The sequence below is a fragment of the Monosiga brevicollis genome, genomic scaffold (genome assembly GCF_000002865.3).
Source record: "Monosiga brevicollis MX1 MONBRscaffold_10 genomic scaffold, whole genome shotgun sequence".
Classification (NCBI taxonomy): domain Eukaryota; class Choanoflagellata; order Craspedida; family Salpingoecidae; genus Monosiga; species Monosiga brevicollis.
Window position 1 is genome coordinate 1,108,759 of NW_001865047.1, and position 19,464 is coordinate 1,128,222.

Sequence of the window (19,464 nt, forward strand, 5' to 3'; positions counted from 1 at the left end):
CCTCCCCGCTTCCTCTTGACGACCTGCACGCCCTCTCTCTTTACCCATAATTGTCCATCACCCCTGCCTGCCCTTTCTCCCCATCCCGCTCTCCTTCTCACCCCTAACCCCCCGTGCCCGTGTGTGTGTCTGTCTGTCTATGTGTGTCTGTGTGTCTGTGTGTGCTGGCTGCTTTTCCATCTAGAGAGGCGGATCGTGGGAAGTACCATCAACGCCAACCGTCATCGCCACCACTTGCCACCGACCGACAAGGAGCACGCAAGGACCTGCCGGCATGGCGCAGTTCACCGATGTTTACGATTGTGACTTTAATGACAAGGGCACCGTCCTTGGAAAGTAAGCCACCCGCGCCCGCCGTGCCAATGCGCCTCGCCCCTCCCTCTTCTATCCTAGGCCCTCTTCCTCCTCGCTCGTGCCTTGTTACCACACGGCGCCCTCTCTCGCGCCTTACACTCGCGCCTGACGCTCACGCCTTGTCGGCCTTGCCCTTGAATCTGCTTGCTTCACCCAGAGGCGCCTTTAGCATTGTGCACCGATGTGTCAACAAGGCCACCGGCGAAGTTTGCGCCGTCAAGGTCATCAACACGGCCAAAGTCAAAAGCTCTGGTTTGTTCCGACATTGTCAACCTGTCAACCTGCTCATCCCGCCGCCGACGCGTCGACCCGCCGACCCTCGCATGCCATCTGAACCTTTCCTGCCCCGCTTCCAGACATTGCCAAGATTGAGCGCGAAATCGCCATTTGCACCATGCTCAAACATGACCACATTGGTCAGTCTGCTCCCGCCCTGTAGTCATGCGATTGCCTTCTATTTGACTCACCCACACCCCCTTTTCGCTTGGCCCTCCCTCCTGCTAGTCCGCCTTCGCAACCATTACAAGGACCGCACTCACTATTATTTGGTTTGTACATGCCCCCGCTTTCTTGAACCTCGTAAACACCCGCCCTTCTCCACCTCATCACCTTACGCCACCTCACCTTCCTCACCTTTCTCCCACGAATACTCCTTCTGCAGGTCTTCGAGTATGTCTCCGGCGGCGAGCTTTTTGATGAAATTGTCACCCGCAGCTTCTACAACGAAAAGGACGCGCGCGATTGCATGTACCAAATTCTCGTCGGCCTCCAGCACTGCCACGAACGCAACATCATCCATCGCGACCTCAAGGTTCGCGCTCGCCATCCACCCACCTTGCATGCCCACCTGATCCACACTTTGTCTCAAGCCCTGCCCTCTCTCAATCGCCCACTCGCCAACTCTACCACAGCCCGAGAACCTGTTGTTGGCCAGTCGCGAGAAGGATGCCCCCGTCAAGATCACGGACTTTGGCCTTGCCGTCCTGATGGAGAATGGCCCCTCCTATTTTGGTTTTGCCGGAACCCCAGGTACACCGCATGACCAAGGCCTCAGCGCTGCCGCGATCCCTTGAGCATTCATTGACACTCTCTTTGCCATTCTCACCCGACTTAGGCTACCTGAGCCCAGAGGTGATCAAGCGTCAGGCCTACGATACCCAGGTCGACGTCTTTGCTTGCGGCACCATCCTTTACATCCTTCTTTGCGGTCGGTCCTCCCTTTCAGTACCCCCTGCACTCTTTCACGTTGACATCTGCGTGTGCTTCCCTCGCCCGCCCTGACTTCGCTTCTTCTTCCTCTTCTTCTTCTTCTTCTTCTTCTTCTTCTTCTTCTTCTTCTTCTTCTTCTTCTTCTTCTTCTTCTTCCATTCCTTGTCTCTGCTCTCTGGCCAGGCTACCCCCCGTTTTGGGATGATAACCAACAGGCCCTTTACGAGCAGATCAAGCGCGGCTCGTATGACTACCCCTCCCCGGAATGGGACACTGTCACCCCCGAAGCCAAGGACCTGATCGACCGCATGCTCACCACCAATCCCACCCGCCGCATCACCGTTGCCGAGGCTCTCAAGCATCCCTGGCTGGCCGATGCCAGCGTGCCCTCCACCGTTCATCGCCAGACGACCATCGACGAGCTGCAAAGGTTCAACGCTCGCCGCAAACTCAAGGTCGGTCCCTCCCCAAGCTAGCAACCCCGACATCGACTTGTGTGTGTGTGTGTGTGTGTGTGTGTGTGTGTGTGTGTGTGTGTGTGTGTGTGTTTTTTTCTTTCTTTCATTCTTTTTTTTTTCTGATTTTCCTTCTTCCTCATGATATAGGGCAGTGTCAAGGCTGTTATGGGCGTGGGGCGTATGCTCTCTCTGACCGCCGCAGCTTCCATGTTCATGCGCAAGGGCAACCGCGGGGTAAGCAGGAAGCTTTTGCATGCTTGAGTTGCAAAGCCAGCCAGCTTGACCCCGAGTCCTTTTCCTGTGTCCTATCTTACCTTCCCTATTCTTTCGCATCGCACAGGCCAGTGAACCTGGCGTGGTGCAGCAAGAAACCATCACCAGCACTGACACGGCTGCAGAGAAAGATACCCTGGCCCTGTTGACCGCTAATCAGCGCCTTTTCAAAGCCATCTTGTTTCGCGATTGGTCCACTTACAAGTTCGTTTCGCCCACCACCCCCGACTGCAGTCAAAGTCGTTTCTCATACCTCACAACCTGTACCACGCTCTTTAGAGAGCTCGTGGACGAGGACGTAACCTGCTTTGAACCCGAGGCTAAGGGCTACCTCATCGAGGGCCTGAACTTTCACAAGTTTTACTTTGAAAACTGTAAGTCCTCACGCTGTGGAACAACCGACTCTCTTCTCCGCCACTTTTCTCACCCGGCTTTCGTGATTTGTGCCTTGCCCGATCGTGCCAGTGCCTCGGCGCGACTCGAGCCAAGTTAACACGACCATTATCGACCCCAAGGTGAAACTGATGGGTGACAGCGCCATCACAACCTATGTGCGCTTGACGCAAAGCATTGACAAGTATGTGTCACATGTTTGCCGCCATACCCTCAATGTCACATGCCGATATTGTTATTGCGGCATCTCACCGGTGACCACAACTAGGGATGGAGCGCCTCGCACCCAACGTTCGGAAGAAACCCGTGTGTGGACACGAGCCGCCGATTCTCCGCATGGCTGGAAGAACGTCCACTTCCATCGCTCCGGCGATGCCAGCGCCTAAGACAAGCCTGCCCACATGCTTGCAACAGCGGACCATTTCCTGCCTGTGCCACTCGGGTCGCACTGCGTTAAATTGCGGCTGGGCAACCTGGACGTGGTAGTTCGGCTGCATCGTGCCCCGTTTTGACCCTCTTGCCTTTCCAACATCTATTCCTTTTGTTCAGTCCTTGTCGTGTCACATCATTGTACGTTTTGCGCGTCTTTTCGACTAGACTCCAGCCGCATCTCCATAACTTGAGAGCTTTGCTCACGCACATTCATCCAAGCCGGTTTGATTATCTTGACCCTCAATTGATTTGTGAGTTGTGAGGCGTGTCTATGTCGACTGTTTTTTTTTTTTTTTTTTTTTCGGTTTGATTACACGACGTCCATTCCGCCGCACATCGACCCGCCCATCATCACTCTCGCTTCGCAATGGAGCACGCGTTAAGATTGAACAATCGTGCATGCAACCAGCGTGCTTGCGCCGTGGGTATGCTCTGGCAACTCAACGATCACACGATCATTTGTGGCACCCGGGCAAGTCAAACCATTGAGATTCAACACGACGTTCATGGGACGTGCTTCCAGATGAGGATTGTTGACGGCCAATTCAACTTCCGAGCTTCCCACAGCCTGCCGCACCTAAGTCTCCGCCAGGCGCACGATGAGCCTCTGGTGGTTGCAGCCCGCCCCGGCCTGCCCATCAAACTTTCCCGTGAAGATACAAAGACTCGCCGCTTACCGTAACAATGCCCACTGACAATGGCGTGACAGACCAGCCAAGGGACGCATGCTGTTGTTGACTCACTACATTGCACCATACCATCGAGCGATGCAAGTCAAATCGTGAGCCAGGCGCGGTGGTTGCAAGATGCTCAGAGAATGACAATGGACGCAAATTGTTGGTCCAAGCGTACAGCGCGCAAGATAAGCGGTCGACATGACTTGGCGCTGCACTATAAAGACGGTTGCTGCATCAGTGGTCTGAACCATCACGGCTTGGACTGCCTCATCATTTGAGATGACAGTGACTTTGGAGGTGTCGGGCGCGCTATCCTCGCGGGTCAGGCGATAAGCGCATGTTGGCGTCACGGCTTTGCCAACACCGTGCACCACGCTGAGCGAGAAGACAGCGTGCGCCACGGGGTTGGAGGGTCCCTGCGTGATGTCGGCCCATGACCCGCGCTGCACCTATTGGTCATGGCAATCAAAACGGCCCCCAGAATCACCAAGTTGCTGGCCTTGCCCCCAGAAAGATGGGCAATCAAACAAGACCTTGACGCGAGACAAACCTCCGTGGATAGCTCGATCACGGCGTCAGGAGAGAGTTCAAGATCATAGCGGATACCATCGTGACGAAGGGCCTGAACGCCCATGAGCGAAACGCTTTGATTTGCGGCAAACTCTGTGTCCCAACGGTGAAATGTGGTGAGTTGTGCTTACGCACGTGTTTGCGGTCGTGAAACGCCAACAAACCAGTCTGACTGCCATTGGTCCATTCAATGAGCACAGGGCCATTGAGCAGGCGTTGGTCAAGCGAGGTCGTGAGGTTGTAAGACAGATCCGTGCTGCTGAGATTGGCCGCTAGGGCGATGACGGCATCGTCGTAAAAGAACCACGACTTGGCTGTAGGTCATAGGTGCGAGCACGCAGCAGTGAGCGCACCAGCTGAACAGCGTCTGGTTGCCCCCTCCCCGGTCCTTTCCCCCCTTTTCTGCCAGTACAGACAGACCGGCATATATGTGATCACTGTGGCCGCGAGCAAAGTCCATCGTGGCGGCAGCCACTTGTCCATCACTAGCGGCACCCGTCCAGGGGCGATGAATCACATCCTGCACCTGTGGGACGAGCGGCAAGAGCGAGCTTGAGGTTAAGCGGCATGGTCTTGCGGTATATCACGCAAGGCATGGGCTGGGGTCGTGATGGACGAGGGCATACGGTTGCACAGGTGTACTCTGTCGGGCTTTGCAACTCAGTAGTACCAGGCAGACGCTTCCAGTTCCACACTGTGCCGCGCCCAAGGTGCCAACACCAACGCCATCAGCAAAAGAAACGGGCTGCGTGCGAGAAACTTCAAGCACACAGGATGTTTGGGAGGCAAGAGTGCTGGCCACATGTACCTGGGAAGATGTTTTCGTACTCGCGTCCCGTTTGAAAGAGATTGACCACCCCGTCCGCTAGTTTGATGACCGAATGCATCCGACCGAATGCATCCGACCAAATGAGCGCAGGAAATGCGGAGTGAATGCATCAATCTTGGGAGAACAGGCGGTGAGGCAAAAAGAGTTTGCCATTGAGGCCACCACACGTGACATACCAAGTGCGCGCCCTTGCAGGTTTTCGCCGTTAATACACTCCGAGTTGATGGTGCGGTTAGAGAACATGCGCAACGATATTGTCAAGTTTGGACGCTGATGCACGAGATAGTCAGAGTCGTAATAGTGTACGGTCTCTGCCGGCCGGTCACAAGTCTCGGTGGTCAAAAGGCACTTGCCAAACGCCTGCAGCTCCGAGCTCTGTGGAGCGCTGGGCGATACCTAGAAGGAAGAAGGACAACTTTGTGAGACACTCAAAGACCCAACGACGTGGATTTACGTCGCCTACCTCAGGCAGAAGAGGCGCAAATATAACGGCTAGCGGCGTGAGGCGTGGAGGCTCAAACGCGGGGAAGGCCAGGCGAAAGTCGGTAAAGGCGGCAAAGTAGTGGTAGTGGCCTTGATTGATCTACATCACACAGGTGGCAGTTGAGCGCCGGATGTGCTTAGGAGGGGTGCAATGTTCGCGATGCCGCTTGTGCGGTGCGGTGCGGTGCGAGTCGAGTTGACGCATGGCCAACTGACATTGAATTCGTCGTTTTGAACAAAGTATGTCATGAGCCTAAGCAGGAGCAGGGGGTCAAATGGAAAGGCATACATGGACAAAGCAAAGTTCAGAGGTTTGCATCACAGACCGGCCAGAAGTAGTGTAATCAAAGTTGGGACCTCGGGTGGCCAGGCGTTGGCCCTTGAGGATGTATTGAGCCAGGACGTTCCACTGTGGGGTAAGCCGGTCAGAAATCAAGAGTAAGCATGTGTCGAGAAAAGGTCGGTGGACCGCACAATGCCGCGTCGCGTACGGGATCAGTGTCAATGGCATAGGAGGTGTTGGCAGCCCATGAGGTGATGCTGAGCATGTTGGCAGTGAAGATGGAACCGTAGCCCCAACCCATGTAAAGCTAAGGGTGTGGGTGACACGACGTCCATTCATGAGTACGACAGCGATGTCATTGCGTCGATGAAGGAAGGTAGGGAAAGCAGCCAAGGCTATGACATGCCTGTGGTCCATGCTGGTGAAAGGAAAAGTCTTGTTGGATACCATCTGCCTGTTGTGACGTTTGAACTACGAGGAACGGCGGTGGTCAGGGCTTGACAGGCTGCGCCAGTGCGCTGCGGCGGGAAGCGCCGACACTGACTGATGGCAGTGGAATAGATGAGGTCAAAGGCAGTGCGTAAACGTGTAGTATTGCCCCTCTCTAAAAGGCCGCGGAAGATGTTGTTCTGGGCCAACTGTACCAAGCACGGAACAACAAAACGCAAGGCCCAAAGGGCAGTTGAGCAGCGGTTGACCAGCATCCGCAAAAAGGATGGCGAGCATGCTGGGGGAAAGCTGCCACTTGCCCAAACGCGATTGCAGCCCGTTGCAGCGGCGGCGGCACTCAAGGTGGCCCGTGCCAGGATCGGCTGGGCTCGTTCTAGCATGTCTGGGCTGGGGTTGAGTGTAAGCAGGATCTTGGCCACGATGTGAGGCGTGCCGATCTCGTTCCACCTGGCGCGATGATTGGGCGTGTGGTGACATGCAGTGAGCTGAAGAATGACAAACGTCAGTGGCTGCACAAAGTGGACCATGGCATGGCATGGCATGGCATGGCATGGCATTGGTTGCAAGAATGACCAACCACCAATTGTCGTTGATAAAGTCGTTGTCGAGCCAGTACTGCAAGGCACAGTTGGTGCGGTTGCGCAGGCTGGGCTCAGCTGGCGATATGAGCGAGGTGAGTGGCGGATCAAAACGACCAGAGGAAGGCATCAATGGGCAGCACGAAGAAACGGGCGTCGGGGCAGGGCGCACCGGAAGAATTGGTGGCCAACTCAATGGCCATGAGCATCACCCGCTGCAAGTGTAGGCTAAAAAGCAGTGTCCTGGGGATCAGTAGGCGCAACACCAGCTTGGCTGCAGCGAGAGTGGAAGCAGATCGCACCTGGTGAGCCACCACGAGCGCCCGTCCGTGTCATTGTAGTTGATATCGTCGAAAGCGCAGTCTGCGGTGAGCTGCGTCGTCGCGTGGGACACAAAGGCAGGCAGCGTCGCCACTGGCGAAGTGGGCAAAATTGCCGCCCGAACACGCTGCTCCAGCAAAGCCACATCCCCACCACCCCAGAACCGATCCTCCCCCACCACCCCACCCACCAACACCACCAACACCACCAACACCAGCCCCGCCGCCCATCGCGCCACCGCCGCCACCATCATCGTCATCATCACACACACACACACACACACACACACTGCCCGTGCCCGTGCCCCGTGCCCAGCTCGGCTCGCGCACCGATCGTCTGACAAACGACAAACGAAAAGGATCTGACATTCTGGCACTCTGACATTCTGACATCTGGTAGGTATGATGCTACCAAATGTTGTATGACGAAGGGGATGTGATCGTGGTGGTTATCTCTCTCGCTCTCAAACTTCGCTCTCTCAACCTCTCTCTCTCTCTCTCAAGCTCTCTCCCTTCCTGTCATGTGTCTCGCTGGTTCTTGTCGTCCCTCTCTCTCTTCTCTCTCTCTCTCTCTCTCTCTCTCTCTCTTCTCTCTCTTCTCTCTCTCTCTGTCTTGACGGGGGGCAGCGGGTGCCTGCACGATTCACAAAAACCTCATTTTTTTTTTTTAAAGAGCAAGAGCGCGCGCGTGCGCAGCCGTACATGTCTAACTGTCTCTGTATCTGTATCTGTGACGGTGACGGGCACACGACCGAGGTGATTCAAACGCGAGGCGCGCCAAGGGGCTTCCTTGGCGGAGGGTTACAACGCTTTTGTTGAGTTTTCCTTTTCCTCCTCTTCCTCCTCTCTCTCAGCGCGAGCGTTGAGCGGGGGGGACCTGCGGTGCCGCAAAGCAGGGATGGCGGCGCCGGGTGAGGCACGGTCCGAGGCACCGGCCTCGCCGCCGCCATCACAGGAATTGGGCCGTGAAGCGTCTCGGGAAGGCGATGACCTCATGTCGGACGATGTCAAGGTGGCCGAGGGCTACTTGGTGAAGAGTCCGCCCATTCAGAACCTGGCTTCGCCCAATTTCCGGCGATGGCGCCAACGCTACTTTGTCCTCTGGGCCAACTCAAAACGCCTCGAGTACTTCTCCGATGCGAGTCAAAAACACCTCAAGGGTGTCATTGACCTCAACCGCTGTTGGCAAATCAAAGACTCGGTCCAACACCCCAAGTTTACAAACGTCTTCTGGTGAGTTTGAACATTTTTTGCGCCCTTGACGCGCCACAGGCCCCCGTCCCCGCTGCCCCGCCTACAACCTGTCGCGACCCATGGTCGGCCTCAAGTCCGGCAAACGTACAAGTCCTCACACGTTGTTGCCGCTGCTTTGTGGCGTGGTCTTGGAACGCTTGCGTAGCGTGGCAGTGCCAGATCGTCGCTACTTTCTCATTGCAACCACAGACATTCAAAAAGCCGCCTGGCTCGCCAAACTCCGGTGCGTGTGTGCCCCCCTTGGTCAACCTGGACCCCAACTCGTCACAACTTTCAAGTCCACTGCCCTACTTCTTGCCCACCCTTGATTCCTCATCTCATTTCGGGCCCCCTCGGCTCACTCCCTCCGTGGTCATTCCGACAGGGAGGTGTGTCGGCACCCGGTGGCCAAGACAGAGTTTGTGCATGTGGACGTGCGAAAGCAGCGTTCCATCTCCCATGGCATTCTCGACTCGACCTTTGAAGCGCCTTCTTCTGCCCCGCTGCCCCGCCCATTGCGGGCAACCAACCCGCCGCAAGGCGTTGCCGCTGCAGCACGCCTGCGTGCCCACCAGAATGTGGCACCTGCCGTGCCAGACCGCCCTTTGCCCGGTCGCACCTCTGCCCCACGCCCCACCAGCAAGCCCATTGATGAAGGCGAAGAAGAAGTTGTCTACCGCGCCAACACCGTCCCCTCCGTTCGCAGCAGCATCTGTGCGTTTCGTCGTTTTACAGACCCTGTTACTGTTGTTTAAAAAGTGCTTGCTCGTGTTTGATTTGGTGTACTCGTCTCCCCTCCATGAGCCCTCACCATTGGACAAAATGATTGTGCTTGACCACACCCCCCTCCCCCCTCCCTTCCTCCTCAGGCTCAACTGGTGGCGTGCCATCTGCTACCACGCCACCCCAAACCACGCCGCTCCTGCTCTTTCCGTGTGTCAGCCCGTCCGGACAACGTGGTTGGCTCCGTCTTGATCCGGTGCAACTCTGTCTTCTGGATGGCAACTGCAAGCTTGTCCGCCAAGTTTGGCCCCTTCAAAGCATTGTAGCCCACAGTCAAGTTGGCAACCATTTTCAACTCGAGGCTCGCGGCGAGGCCCATGTCGCGTTTCACCTCATCGATGATGGCCGCAATGTCTCCACCTACCTCGACTCCATTCTGGCAAACACAAACCCGTCACCAGCCCCTGCTCAGATCCAGGTGTGTTTGATCGGCATCACACTGACAATGTTGATTGAAATTTGCCTCCTTGGATCTTTGAGACATGGCCGCACGCTCATGCCATTTGGTGCTTCGTGCATTCCCGCTCCGTGTACCCCATTTCCCCCCATGGCTTCAATGCAGTCACCCGTGGTCGCCGCTGCCGCTGCTGCTCGTCAGTCTCGCATTCTTCCCGGCCGGCAAAATACATTGTCAAGCCGTCGCTCCAACAGCATCCGCTCTCAGGTCTCCGAGGATTTGCCGCCGCACGAGGAGTATGCGGTCTTGGAATTTGGTCCTCGACGTCGGGCGGCCCCACACCCTATTCGTGAGTTTAGTTCCGATAGCTCAGACCAAGACTCAGACGCAGACGCCCTGCCTCCTCCTATCCCCCGGCGCCAACAAAACATGTCCTTGACTGCACCAAACGCACCCGTTGCCCACGCGGCTCCAGACATTGAAGCCGGTGAGGATAAGCGAGTGCGGCTTCTCAGAGCCGCTTCACAGGAAGAGACCAGCAGCGACGAGATGCTCGATGCAAACCCTGTCGCTGACATAACCAACGAACCGGAAACCCAAGTCAAGCAGCTCGATCGAGTGCAATACGTCGAAGTGGATCAGCTCAAGACCTTGGCCTTGGCCAAGGCTTTGGAGGGTCAAACGAACACTATCGGCACTCGTGAAACCAGGCACGGTGCCACTGCGCCTCCTGTTCGACTTCAGCGGCCCTCCATGAAGTCTGGCACCAGCGTCATGGATCATGAGTATGAAAAGGCTCGCCAACTCGGTACGTCCCGTGCAAGCACGTCATTATATGATGTTGGCTGACACACACCCTTTATCTTTCTTTTTTCTTTCTTTTTCTTTTTTTTTCTTTTTTTTTTCTTTTTTTTTTTCTCTTTTTCTTGTTTCGTGCTTCTCACCCAGATGCCTTTCTTTCGGCAGCGCGGGAGGTGACTGTTGAAATGCATAGTGGTACGGGCTTTGTCTCCAGTCTCCTACAAGAGCTTGATGAGCTCGTGGATGAGGTACGTTGATGGCTTACTCGTTCGTTGACGGCTTTACTCGTTCCATGACTTGCCACAAGATCGTCAACGTAATCCGTGCTCTGCTTATTGTAGGTGGATAAAGCCACTCAGGTCCAGGCGGAACGAGTTGCACCGTACGAAGAGTGGCTCCTAAACGATGCTGGTCGGCTTGAACTCAGCACAAACATGGGAAAGCCAAACTAGCACCGACATACTTTTGATATTCCCCGTATCTTGCACCACCCCTGTTTCTCTTGCTCTCTTTCATCTAACAGCTCATCTTTGACGTTTATCTCGCCAGCTACTCCTTTCCTTCTAATTCGAGGCGTGACGCTTTTTTAATTGACACAAAAGCTGCAAGACTTTTTTCCTTTTTGAAGTGAATTTTTCGTATCAACTGTCAGGAGCAGCGCGACTTGTCATTTTGCCATGGCTTTCCGCCTTGCATCAAAAAAAGTGATCCAGCGCGCAGGGGCCCACTGGAGGAGCAGGCGCCATTTCACTTGGAACATCAAAAAATCTATAATTTTGACAGCACAAAGAAGACGATGAAAGACGATGAGGGTTGTCTTGGACTGTGAACATGAGTCTATGAATCTCCTGATGACTGGTTGAAAGAACAGGTCTGCTCGGAGCCCATGAGATCTTACCGTGTTGGATCGTCTTTGGAAATGTCGGGCACAAATGGTGGCGGTATACATTGTTGGGCTAGACTGGCCCAATCTACCCGAGCAAACCAAATGTGGTGCTTTATGTGCATGATGCCCTCGATTCCTGTACCTAAACGGTCTGCATTGACATCTCTGCCCCAGCGTGACAAGGAAAGTTGTCCAAAAAAGAAGCGAAGAGCAACTCATGTCAGCATGTCGTCAGAAGAAGCATTGGCAACAGCGGTGCATGCTTTATCGGTTCAGATGGTCAGCGCAAAGCTTGACAGGATCACGCGCGAATGCGCTCATCGGCAGAAAGAACGTACAACAAGCGACTATTATTCTGACCTGCAGAGACGATAAACGAGGTCTTTGGCGTCACACCCGAGCCGCGGGCTACAGTGGATCTGATCCACTCCCAAGACAATCTTGTTGTACACTTGCATGGGATCCGCATGCTGAAACGGGGTCCTGCGCATGTGTGTCAGACGTGCCCAAGTCAGTGATTTTGACGTGCAAGTCTACATGAGGTGGCACGTAGAGGATACCTCACCTGCTTGTCAAAAGCTCGTATATAAAGATGCCAAAAGCCCAGTAGTCGCACGTCTGATCGTGTCCCTGCAGTTGGTTAGCAACCACAATACTGCAGCGTAAGAACTCATTTCAAGCGAGCTGATCGATCTTCACTTTTGCAGGGTGGGCTAGCTCAAAGACATGGCCAATCATTGTTGTTGCCAATGACAGATGGCCATGCGTGTAAATGGCGCCATTCACACAGTACCGCAACCTCCTGTGTTTTCTGTTTCTCTTCAACCAGAATCCCATAACGAGCCAGTGACCTCGTGTCACCATCTGCACAGACCTGATTCATGATGATTTCTGGTGCCATGTACTCCGGGGTGCTAAACGCGAGATGGATTCCACACACGTGTGTGAACTCAGCACCGCTTGGTACCTCTTGGCCTCTCATGGCAACTTTTACACACCCACAAAAGGTCCAGGTCTTCTTGTTGCCTGGCAGGTGGCGAGCAAAGCCAAAGTCCACCTATAGCCAGGTGACATGAAGAGACGCGGCTCTATAATCTAGCAGCAGGTCTCGCCCACTCTGACTTACCAACTTGACATAGCCACGGGCATCAAGCATTACATTTTCGGGTTTCAGATCGCGGTACAGGATGTGCCGATGATGAAGATAGGCCAGGCCTTCAAGGACACAGGCGCAATAGAAGCGAGCGTGATCCTCAGCCAGCGGGCCGCCCAGCCTATGATCAAACAGTCATCGAATGAGTTTGGAATGTCGAGCGAAAAGGCAGCGGCACAAGGCCGCTTGGATGACTGGACATATTGTGGTGCACACACTTGAGATGACGCCATAGCTCGCCGCCTAGTAGTGCCTAACGTTCAAATTGAGAGGTCGGAGCAGATTATGGATCACATTGTAAAGTCGGATGACCATGTATCACTTTATGTCGTTGGCTACTTCATTCCTGATATGGGCGTGTGCACGCTCGTGTGCATCTGCAGGCACCAATAGGACCTCTTGACACAGACACAGGTGCAGACACAGACACACCTCAGACAGTAGGTAGAAATAGCAGTCATCTTTGAAGGTTGCGACTAGCCGTGTGCAAAAGGGCGAGTCCAGTCCGGCCATAATCTACAAAGCGTGGCCTGACAGGTCAAAGACTGGAGTATCATGCCCGCCTTGCATCACAATGGCATACCTCGCGCTCTGATTGCACGTATACCTCTTGCTTGGATTGCAAAACGGCGGCCTTGCTAATGGCCTGATAAGAACAACAAGGAATTAGCTCCGAGCTTCTCGCAGTGATTCGGGCAACAACACACCTTCAGGGCCCATTGCTTTTGATGCTGTGGGGCATAGACCAGGTCGACACGCCCAAAGCCACCCACACCTAACACACTGTTGGCAATTACACCCCCACACACATACATACACAAAACACAGCTAGAGTCAATTGCTGGGTCATTGTAAACGGTCATCATCATTTAGAACCGTTTTAGGGATATTAACCGAGCCCTATTTACCTCAAGACGTGCAGGTCTTCCAGTCTAAGATCAGTGTCCAGCAAGTGTTGGGATGGCATTGGCAAAGTCTCATCCTCTGCATCTATTCATTGGTTCGACCAGCCGCGTGAATCGACACAAGCCTTCGTGTGCATTTAAAGTTTTAAAGAGAGTCCAGCTCACGGTTTTCATACCCAAGTAAGAGAGCCGACCCAGGACTTTCAACGGCACGATAAATTTGGCAAACGTCTGAGTTTCGTTGGGGTCAATATGGTCGATCGATGGCGCATCAGCCCGAGCGATCGTGTTTGAGGAGTTGTAAGTGTAGGAGGAGACTGACCGACTGATCGAGTGTGGCACAAGCCACAGCCGTCTTTGCTCTGCAAGAGGCCGTGCGAACGCTATTGGTCTGAAGCAAGGCGCCCTCGCCAAAGTGATCGCCACACTTCAAAACGCGCAGGACATGGCCATTTTGCACCACCTCGACCTCACCCTTTGTAATGAGATAAAAGGTGTGCCCCTTGTCCCCCTCGCGAACAATCAGCTGCGTCTCATCGAAAGTAACCTGGGGATAGAATAGGGTATGAGCAGTCGGCATCAGCGTCCCAAGGGATCACACCAAAGCCTGGTCCTACCTCGCACGCCCCCGCCACGAGCTGGGACAGATAAGAGTTGTCGAGGCCTTGGAAGAGTGGCATGCGATGAAACAGACCTGCGAGCCGCTCGTGCTCGTCCATCTTTGCCTGCATCAGTGCATAGACGTGAAGATGCAGTCGTGTGCGTGAAAAGAAGTGAGCAACGCCAAGAGCACGCCGGCGAGGAGATAAATGACCTTGCGGGTTATAAACTTGAAGGCTGGCCGGTCAATTGTAAAAGCTTGAACGTCAGTCTGCGCTACAAGCACAGAGGTTGATGGTCGTGGGTGGAGATGGATGAAGCAGCCAAGTAACGAGCCATTGCAACTCTCTACCTGTCACCGTCGCAGTGCGCTGGCAATCATAAAGAAGCGCCAGCTCGCCAAAGACAAGTGGGGCCATGCAGAGCTTGGCACCGTGACCTGTCGAAATGTTGAGAGTACCCTCGATGGCTACAAAGAGTCGTTCACCTCGGGCACCGCGTCTAATAACGGTAGTGCCAGCTTGGTAAAAGCGGGGCTCCATGCTTGTGGTCAAGGCCTGGCGTTGGCCCAGCGTGAGCTTGCTTGTGTACGTGTTTTGATCCAGGGCCTTGAGCAAGACTGCTTTGGTACTGAACGTGAGCAAAGCCGTGCAGGGAAGCCGGAAGGACATCAAATGATTAGCATTGCAACAGATGTGGCCTCAAATCAGGGTGCATCGGCGGACGCACGCATCATCGACGCTGTTGGTGAACGCAACAGACGTGTGTGGAGTGCGGGACGCCACCAAGCCGGTGCGAGGGCACCCTCCGACACTCTTTGCCATGGATGTTGGTCGTGCCTGCTAAAATAGTGCAACGTCTGGTCAAGCTGACGTAGAAGGTGTGAAAAGTGCACAGGGTTTCCTGAATACTTTAGACGCGCGGTGAGCCAACCTCGCTCTGTGCCGCAAGAGCCAAGCCGTCGTTGCTGATGACTGTGATGCGAGGCACCTCAAGACGGGTATATTCAGGTGGTGCCGACAAGAGGGTAGAGGACTCTAATAAGAGTAGCTGCGGATCTCGGGCGTGTTGCCGCGCAACACATTCAAGTTTCTCCAGCTGCAGGTCAAGGGAAGGGGGTGAGGAGTGGCGCGCCGTGTCCGGCAGTGCGAAAGACATGAGGGCAGGTACCTCGGTAGAGAGGTGATGTTTCTCGGCAAGAAGGCAGTCATGTTTATGTTGGAGTTGCTCTTGGTCAAGAGCAAGGCGGGTGAGACGCGTGCGCAGCGCTTGTGTAGTGCGCAGCGCCGCGTCCAAATCAAGTTGTAGGCGAGTGCACTTGCTGTTGACGGTTGCGAGCGGCTTGTGTGCTTGCTGTGCATGGAGTGCAGCATCTCCTGAGCGGGGCATGAGTGAAAGGTATGGCACAGGGCACGGTGGCGGTCGAGAAGAAGGGACACGGTTGGCACAAAGGTGTAAAAACGAGTGCAACCTGGACGTGAGACAGCAGAGCCCATGTTGGTGGTCTTGAGCAACGGATCAAACAACTGCCACGTACAGCCCATGTTATGTTGGCACCGTGCCCCCGTCGTTCCCCCGCCTCACGCTGCGACAGCAAGCCTGGTTCCCTACCAGACAGAACAATGCTCCCATAGCACACACACACACACGCTTATGGTGCGGCACCTGTGTTTCCGCTCTTGGTTTATAACTTTTACTTGTGGTAGTTTTTGGATCTATTTACACTGGTAATTCAACGATGAAACCTTTTTTCTTTTTTTCTTTTGTGCCATCAAGTTTCAAGTGTGACACGAGTCGCAGTTTGATAACTACTAATTGTATAGTTCTCAAAGTAATTAATCCAGTGCCAGTTATTCAGAAGCGCTCGACCTTGACAACCGTTGGTAAGCGATCAACGCCAAGGCGACGACCGCTTCAGCACAATCGCGCGATGCTGCCTCCTCCCTGAGGGCAGGGACGCGGTCATCTCGTCTGATTTTGCTGGTTGGCTGTGTGGCTTTGATGTGGCCACCCCAAGGCTCACCCCCCCTCTCGAAAAGCATCGACTGCTTGGTATTGTCCGGCTCTGTGCATCTTTCTCACACCGCCAAACTCTTTGATTTCTGCCTCAAAGACTGTCATTCCGAATCAGTGCTTGAGCACAGACCGTGCGCACAGATCGCCCCAGATTGCGCCTGGCTGTTGTGGTGCGCTCCTTCTCCACGGTCGGTTTACTTGATTATAGGGACACTCGGCGACGTGGCAGTCTCTGTTGCGCTTCTCGTGACTGACTCGAGAGTCCTTGTTCTTTGTCTGCAGGCACCATGAGCGACTTGAAGGCGGCTTCGCGCCAAAGCTTGCGCAGCAAAAGCAAGAGCTTGGCCTCCAAGTCGCAGCTTCGCTCTGTCAGCCGAGTAGGTCGTGGCACAGACACTTGCTCTTTTATTTTCTGTTCTTCTCCGGCTTGTATGTGTGACTCATGACTCTTGGGGTATATTCTTGTAGCTGCATGCTGGTAGTCGAACCCGTCTTGGTGGCGAGGGCCCAGATGTCGATGCTTGGATTCAGCAAAAGGATCCCGTGAAACCGGTTGATCAGGTGAACTCTACCTGTCTCTTTAGCCTCTTTTAGCCTTGCACCCCGTGGAGCATCAAGACGCCTGGCTCCTCTGCTTGGCTTGACAGCTCTCGAGCGCTGCTCATGACGTGTGCTGGCCCGGGGCCTTTCCTCGCTCGGGCGCCCAGTTGGTTTTGACAACCGAGGAGTTGGACCAAGAGTTGACGCGCATCCTGCGCGCCGACAATCCTCATGCTCCTGACAACATTGTTCGCTTTTCTTTCAAGGTGCGAAGCGCTTTTGCTTCGAAAAATTACAAGCTTCAGGCTCGTGCTGCTGGCTAGCTACTTGGCTCACTTGGTCATCTCTGTTTACCGTGTGTATCATGGACTGTCACGGACACTGCGGGCAGGAACAAGCTTACCGCCAAATGTCCAGCGTGGAGCAATGTGCAGTGCACTTTAGCCTCTCGGGGACAATTGTGCACAAGGAGAGCGATGAAGGCCGTCGTCAGCAGACCCGCAATCGCTTCAAGCGCAACAGTATGGCGGGGGCTGCGCTCACCACGGAGGCTGGCGTGGATGCAGGAACAGATGCACCGGACGCCGGTGAAGGCGCAGAGGGCGAGGATACCAAGCTGGCCCCCACCACCGAAGAGGACGAGGGGATCACTGGGGACGACGCTGCGGCAGAAGCCGCGGCCGAGGAGGCCCCCGCGGTGGCGGCCGAGAACGCCGAGGAGCCGGATGAGGACGAAGAGGATCAACAGGACAAGCCCCTGCGCAACCAGTTCAACTTTAGCGAGCGCGCTTCGCAAACCTACAACCACGTCATGCGCGAGCGCGGTACCATGACGGATGCCCCCGCCCGACGTAACTTTAGCGGTAACGCAACGCAATGGGTCATGTACGACGCCTACGTGGCCGACCTGGCCAAGCAGGCCGCTGCCAAGGATCCCAAGAAGAACAAGCAGGTGACCATCAAGCGACCCAGCACCACGAAACGTAGCATTTTGCAAGAGCCCGAAGACGCTGCTGCCAGTTGGGCTGCCATGGCCAACGTGAGTGACCGACCCCTGCCCGTCCCGGCCGGTGTTGTCGCTCTTGTGTGTTTTTGAATCTGTTGCCATATGCCTATGCGTCAAGTCTCACCTCGGAGATATCTGTTGCAGTACTTTTCACCTGCAACGGTGGAGAAGATGGAGCGCCTGACCAACCAGAACACGTTTGATGATGTGTTGCAAGATTTCCGCTATTGGGATGATCCTTCAGACCAGTTCAAGCCGGCTGAAGGTAGCCTGCTGCCCCTGTGGAAGCTCACTCATGACAAGTCGCGCAAGAAGACTGTCACCAGCATGGCGTGGAGCCCGCATTACAAGGACCTGCTCTATGTTGGCTTTGGCTCGTACGACTTTAGCAAGCAGGCCGGTGGCATGCTGTGTCTCTTCTCCCTGAAGAAGCCCTCCTATCCTGAGTATGCCATTACTCTGCCCCATGGCGTCATGTCTCTGAGCGTGCATCCGGATCACCCTTCGATTGTGGTTGTTGGTCTCTACAATGGCGACGTGGCTGTTTACGACTTTACGTACGTTTGATGACGCGTCATGCCCCGGTTGCTTCGGTTGCGTTGAAGTGCTCGTGTCGCAGTTTTCAGCGATGCCGCCTAACACACATGTGTGCTCGCTGTTCACCCCGACAATGTAGGAAGGAGAATGTCTCGACACCCGTGGCGATGTCCTCGGCCAAGACTGGCAAGCACATCGATCCCGTGTGGCAATTGCAGTGGCATGCCGATGATGTGGACGGCAACTTGAACTTTACGTCGGTATCGTCAGACGGCCGGGTCACGAGCTGGACGCTGGTGCAGACAGAACTGCAGCACACAGACATTGTGCAGCTGCATCTGCAAGAGTCAGCAGCGGACGAGGAAGGCGTCATGGAGCCGCTCTTTGGTCTCGGCAACGGCACGGCACTGGCGTTCCACCCAACGCAAGACCGCCTCTTCCTGGTTGGAACGGAGGAGGGTGACATTCACCTCTGCTCCAAGGCTTACAGTTCCAAGTATATTGGTTCGTACAAGTCACACAGCATGGCCATTTACCACGTGGCGTGGAATCCCTTCCATCCGGACATCTTCATCTCGTGCTCGGCGGATTGGTCGGTGAAGATCTGGAAGAAGGATCTGGACAAGCCCGTCTTTACCTTTGATTTGGGCAACGCTGTGGGTGATGTGGCGTGGGCGCCCTACTCCTCGACCGTCTTTGTGGCCGTGACGACGGATGGCATCGTGCACCTCTACGATCTCTCGACGAACAAGTATCAGGCCATTTGCAAGCAGCCCATTGTCAAGAAGAGCAAGCTGACGCACGTGTCCTTCAATACGGCCTTCCCAATCATTGCCGTGGGCGACGAGCGCGGTGGTACCACCACGCTCAAGCTCTCGCCGAATCTCCGCAAAGCCTACGGGGTACGTCTATTGTGCTGACTGATCTTGCCATGTTTTTTTTTTTGTCTTTGTTTTGGTTCGGCCTGTTTCTCCTTGTTTTATTCGTGGCTAGCCTGACCTCATCAGCCGCGCTTCGGTCTTTGCTGGCACAGGATAAAAAGTTCAAGGAGGAAGGGGCACAGCAAGCTCAATTGCAAAAGGTGATTGACAGCGTGATTTGATTCTAATTGGATATTTTTTTCTGTGAATGGCTGCCCAAGGCAGTATCGGGTTCTTCCCCCTCTTGGCCAACACGCAATCCTTTTGCTTTGGCATGATGCTTCCATGTTTTTTGTGTTGTCCTTCTGAAATTGAGAACAGCAGAAGCGACTCCAGTCCGAGAGCGAGAGCAGTACGAGGGAAGTGTAGTACGAGAGG

General features: G+C 54.7%; 5 protein-coding genes across 5 annotated transcripts; 3 read left to right on the plus strand and 2 right to left on the minus strand.

Annotated features, from left to right (window-relative positions):
* Window positions 1-274: 274 nt before the first annotated feature.
* MONBRDRAFT_32484 (uncharacterized protein) lies at window positions 275-3,379 on the plus strand (the record flags this gene model as incomplete). The annotated part of the gene is made up of 12 exons (XM_001745811.1): window positions 275-336; window positions 512-606; window positions 711-770; window positions 859-902; window positions 1,016-1,165; window positions 1,266-1,383; window positions 1,469-1,561; window positions 1,747-2,018; window positions 2,169-2,255; window positions 2,362-2,668; window positions 2,760-2,871; window positions 2,956-3,379. The coding sequence occupies 12 exons, from the start codon at window positions 275-277 to the stop codon at window positions 3,071-3,073; spliced, it is 1,518 nt and encodes a 505-aa protein (XP_001745863.1). The 3' UTR covers window positions 3,074-3,379.
* Window positions 3,380-3,498: 119 nt separating this feature from the next.
* On the minus strand, window positions 3,499-7,560 carry MONBRDRAFT_25569 (uncharacterized protein; the record flags this gene model as incomplete). Its single annotated transcript, XM_001745945.1, has 18 exons — window positions 3,499-3,696; window positions 3,797-3,861; window positions 3,972-4,245; window positions 4,347-4,459; window positions 4,531-4,680; window positions 4,787-4,892; window positions 4,993-5,060; window positions 5,175-5,231; window positions 5,372-5,591; window positions 5,659-5,778; window positions 5,895-5,931; window positions 6,005-6,087; window positions 6,170-6,268; window positions 6,444-6,599; window positions 6,660-6,858; window positions 6,989-7,067; window positions 7,162-7,232; window positions 7,292-7,560. The coding sequence occupies 18 exons, from the start codon at window positions 7,558-7,560 to the stop codon at window positions 3,499-3,501; spliced, it is 2,364 nt and encodes a 787-aa protein (XP_001745997.1).
* Window positions 7,561-8,207: 647 nt separating this feature from the next.
* MONBRDRAFT_8350 (uncharacterized protein) lies at window positions 8,208-10,771 on the plus strand (the record flags this gene model as incomplete). Its single annotated transcript, XM_001745812.1, has 4 exons — window positions 8,208-8,542; window positions 8,928-9,256; window positions 9,412-10,530; window positions 10,689-10,771. Coding segments are annotated over 4 exons (1,866 nt in total), but the record flags the coding sequence as incomplete, so codon positions are not given.
* A 646-nt stretch (window positions 10,772-11,417) lies between these two features.
* MONBRDRAFT_25571 (uncharacterized protein) lies at window positions 11,418-13,377 on the minus strand (the record flags this gene model as incomplete). Its single annotated transcript, XM_001745946.1, has 10 exons — window positions 11,418-11,574; window positions 11,770-11,892; window positions 11,975-12,039; window positions 12,284-12,323; window positions 12,408-12,466; window positions 12,536-12,683; window positions 12,781-12,815; window positions 12,995-13,078; window positions 13,146-13,208; window positions 13,270-13,377. The coding sequence occupies 10 exons, from the start codon at window positions 13,375-13,377 to the stop codon at window positions 11,418-11,420; spliced, it is 882 nt and encodes a 293-aa protein (XP_001745998.1).
* A 2,807-nt stretch (window positions 13,378-16,184) lies between these two features.
* Window positions 16,185-19,415, plus strand: MONBRDRAFT_32485 (uncharacterized protein). Its single transcript, XM_001745813.1, has 8 exons — window positions 16,185-16,271; window positions 16,366-16,460; window positions 16,552-16,644; window positions 16,791-16,889; window positions 17,015-17,662; window positions 17,774-18,186; window positions 18,306-19,068; window positions 19,200-19,415. The coding sequence occupies exons 2-8, from the start codon at window positions 16,371-16,373 to the stop codon at window positions 19,266-19,268; spliced, it is 2,175 nt and encodes a 724-aa protein (XP_001745865.1). The 5' UTR covers window positions 16,185-16,271; window positions 16,366-16,370; the 3' UTR covers window positions 19,269-19,415.
* Window positions 19,416-19,464: the final 49 nt, after the last annotated feature.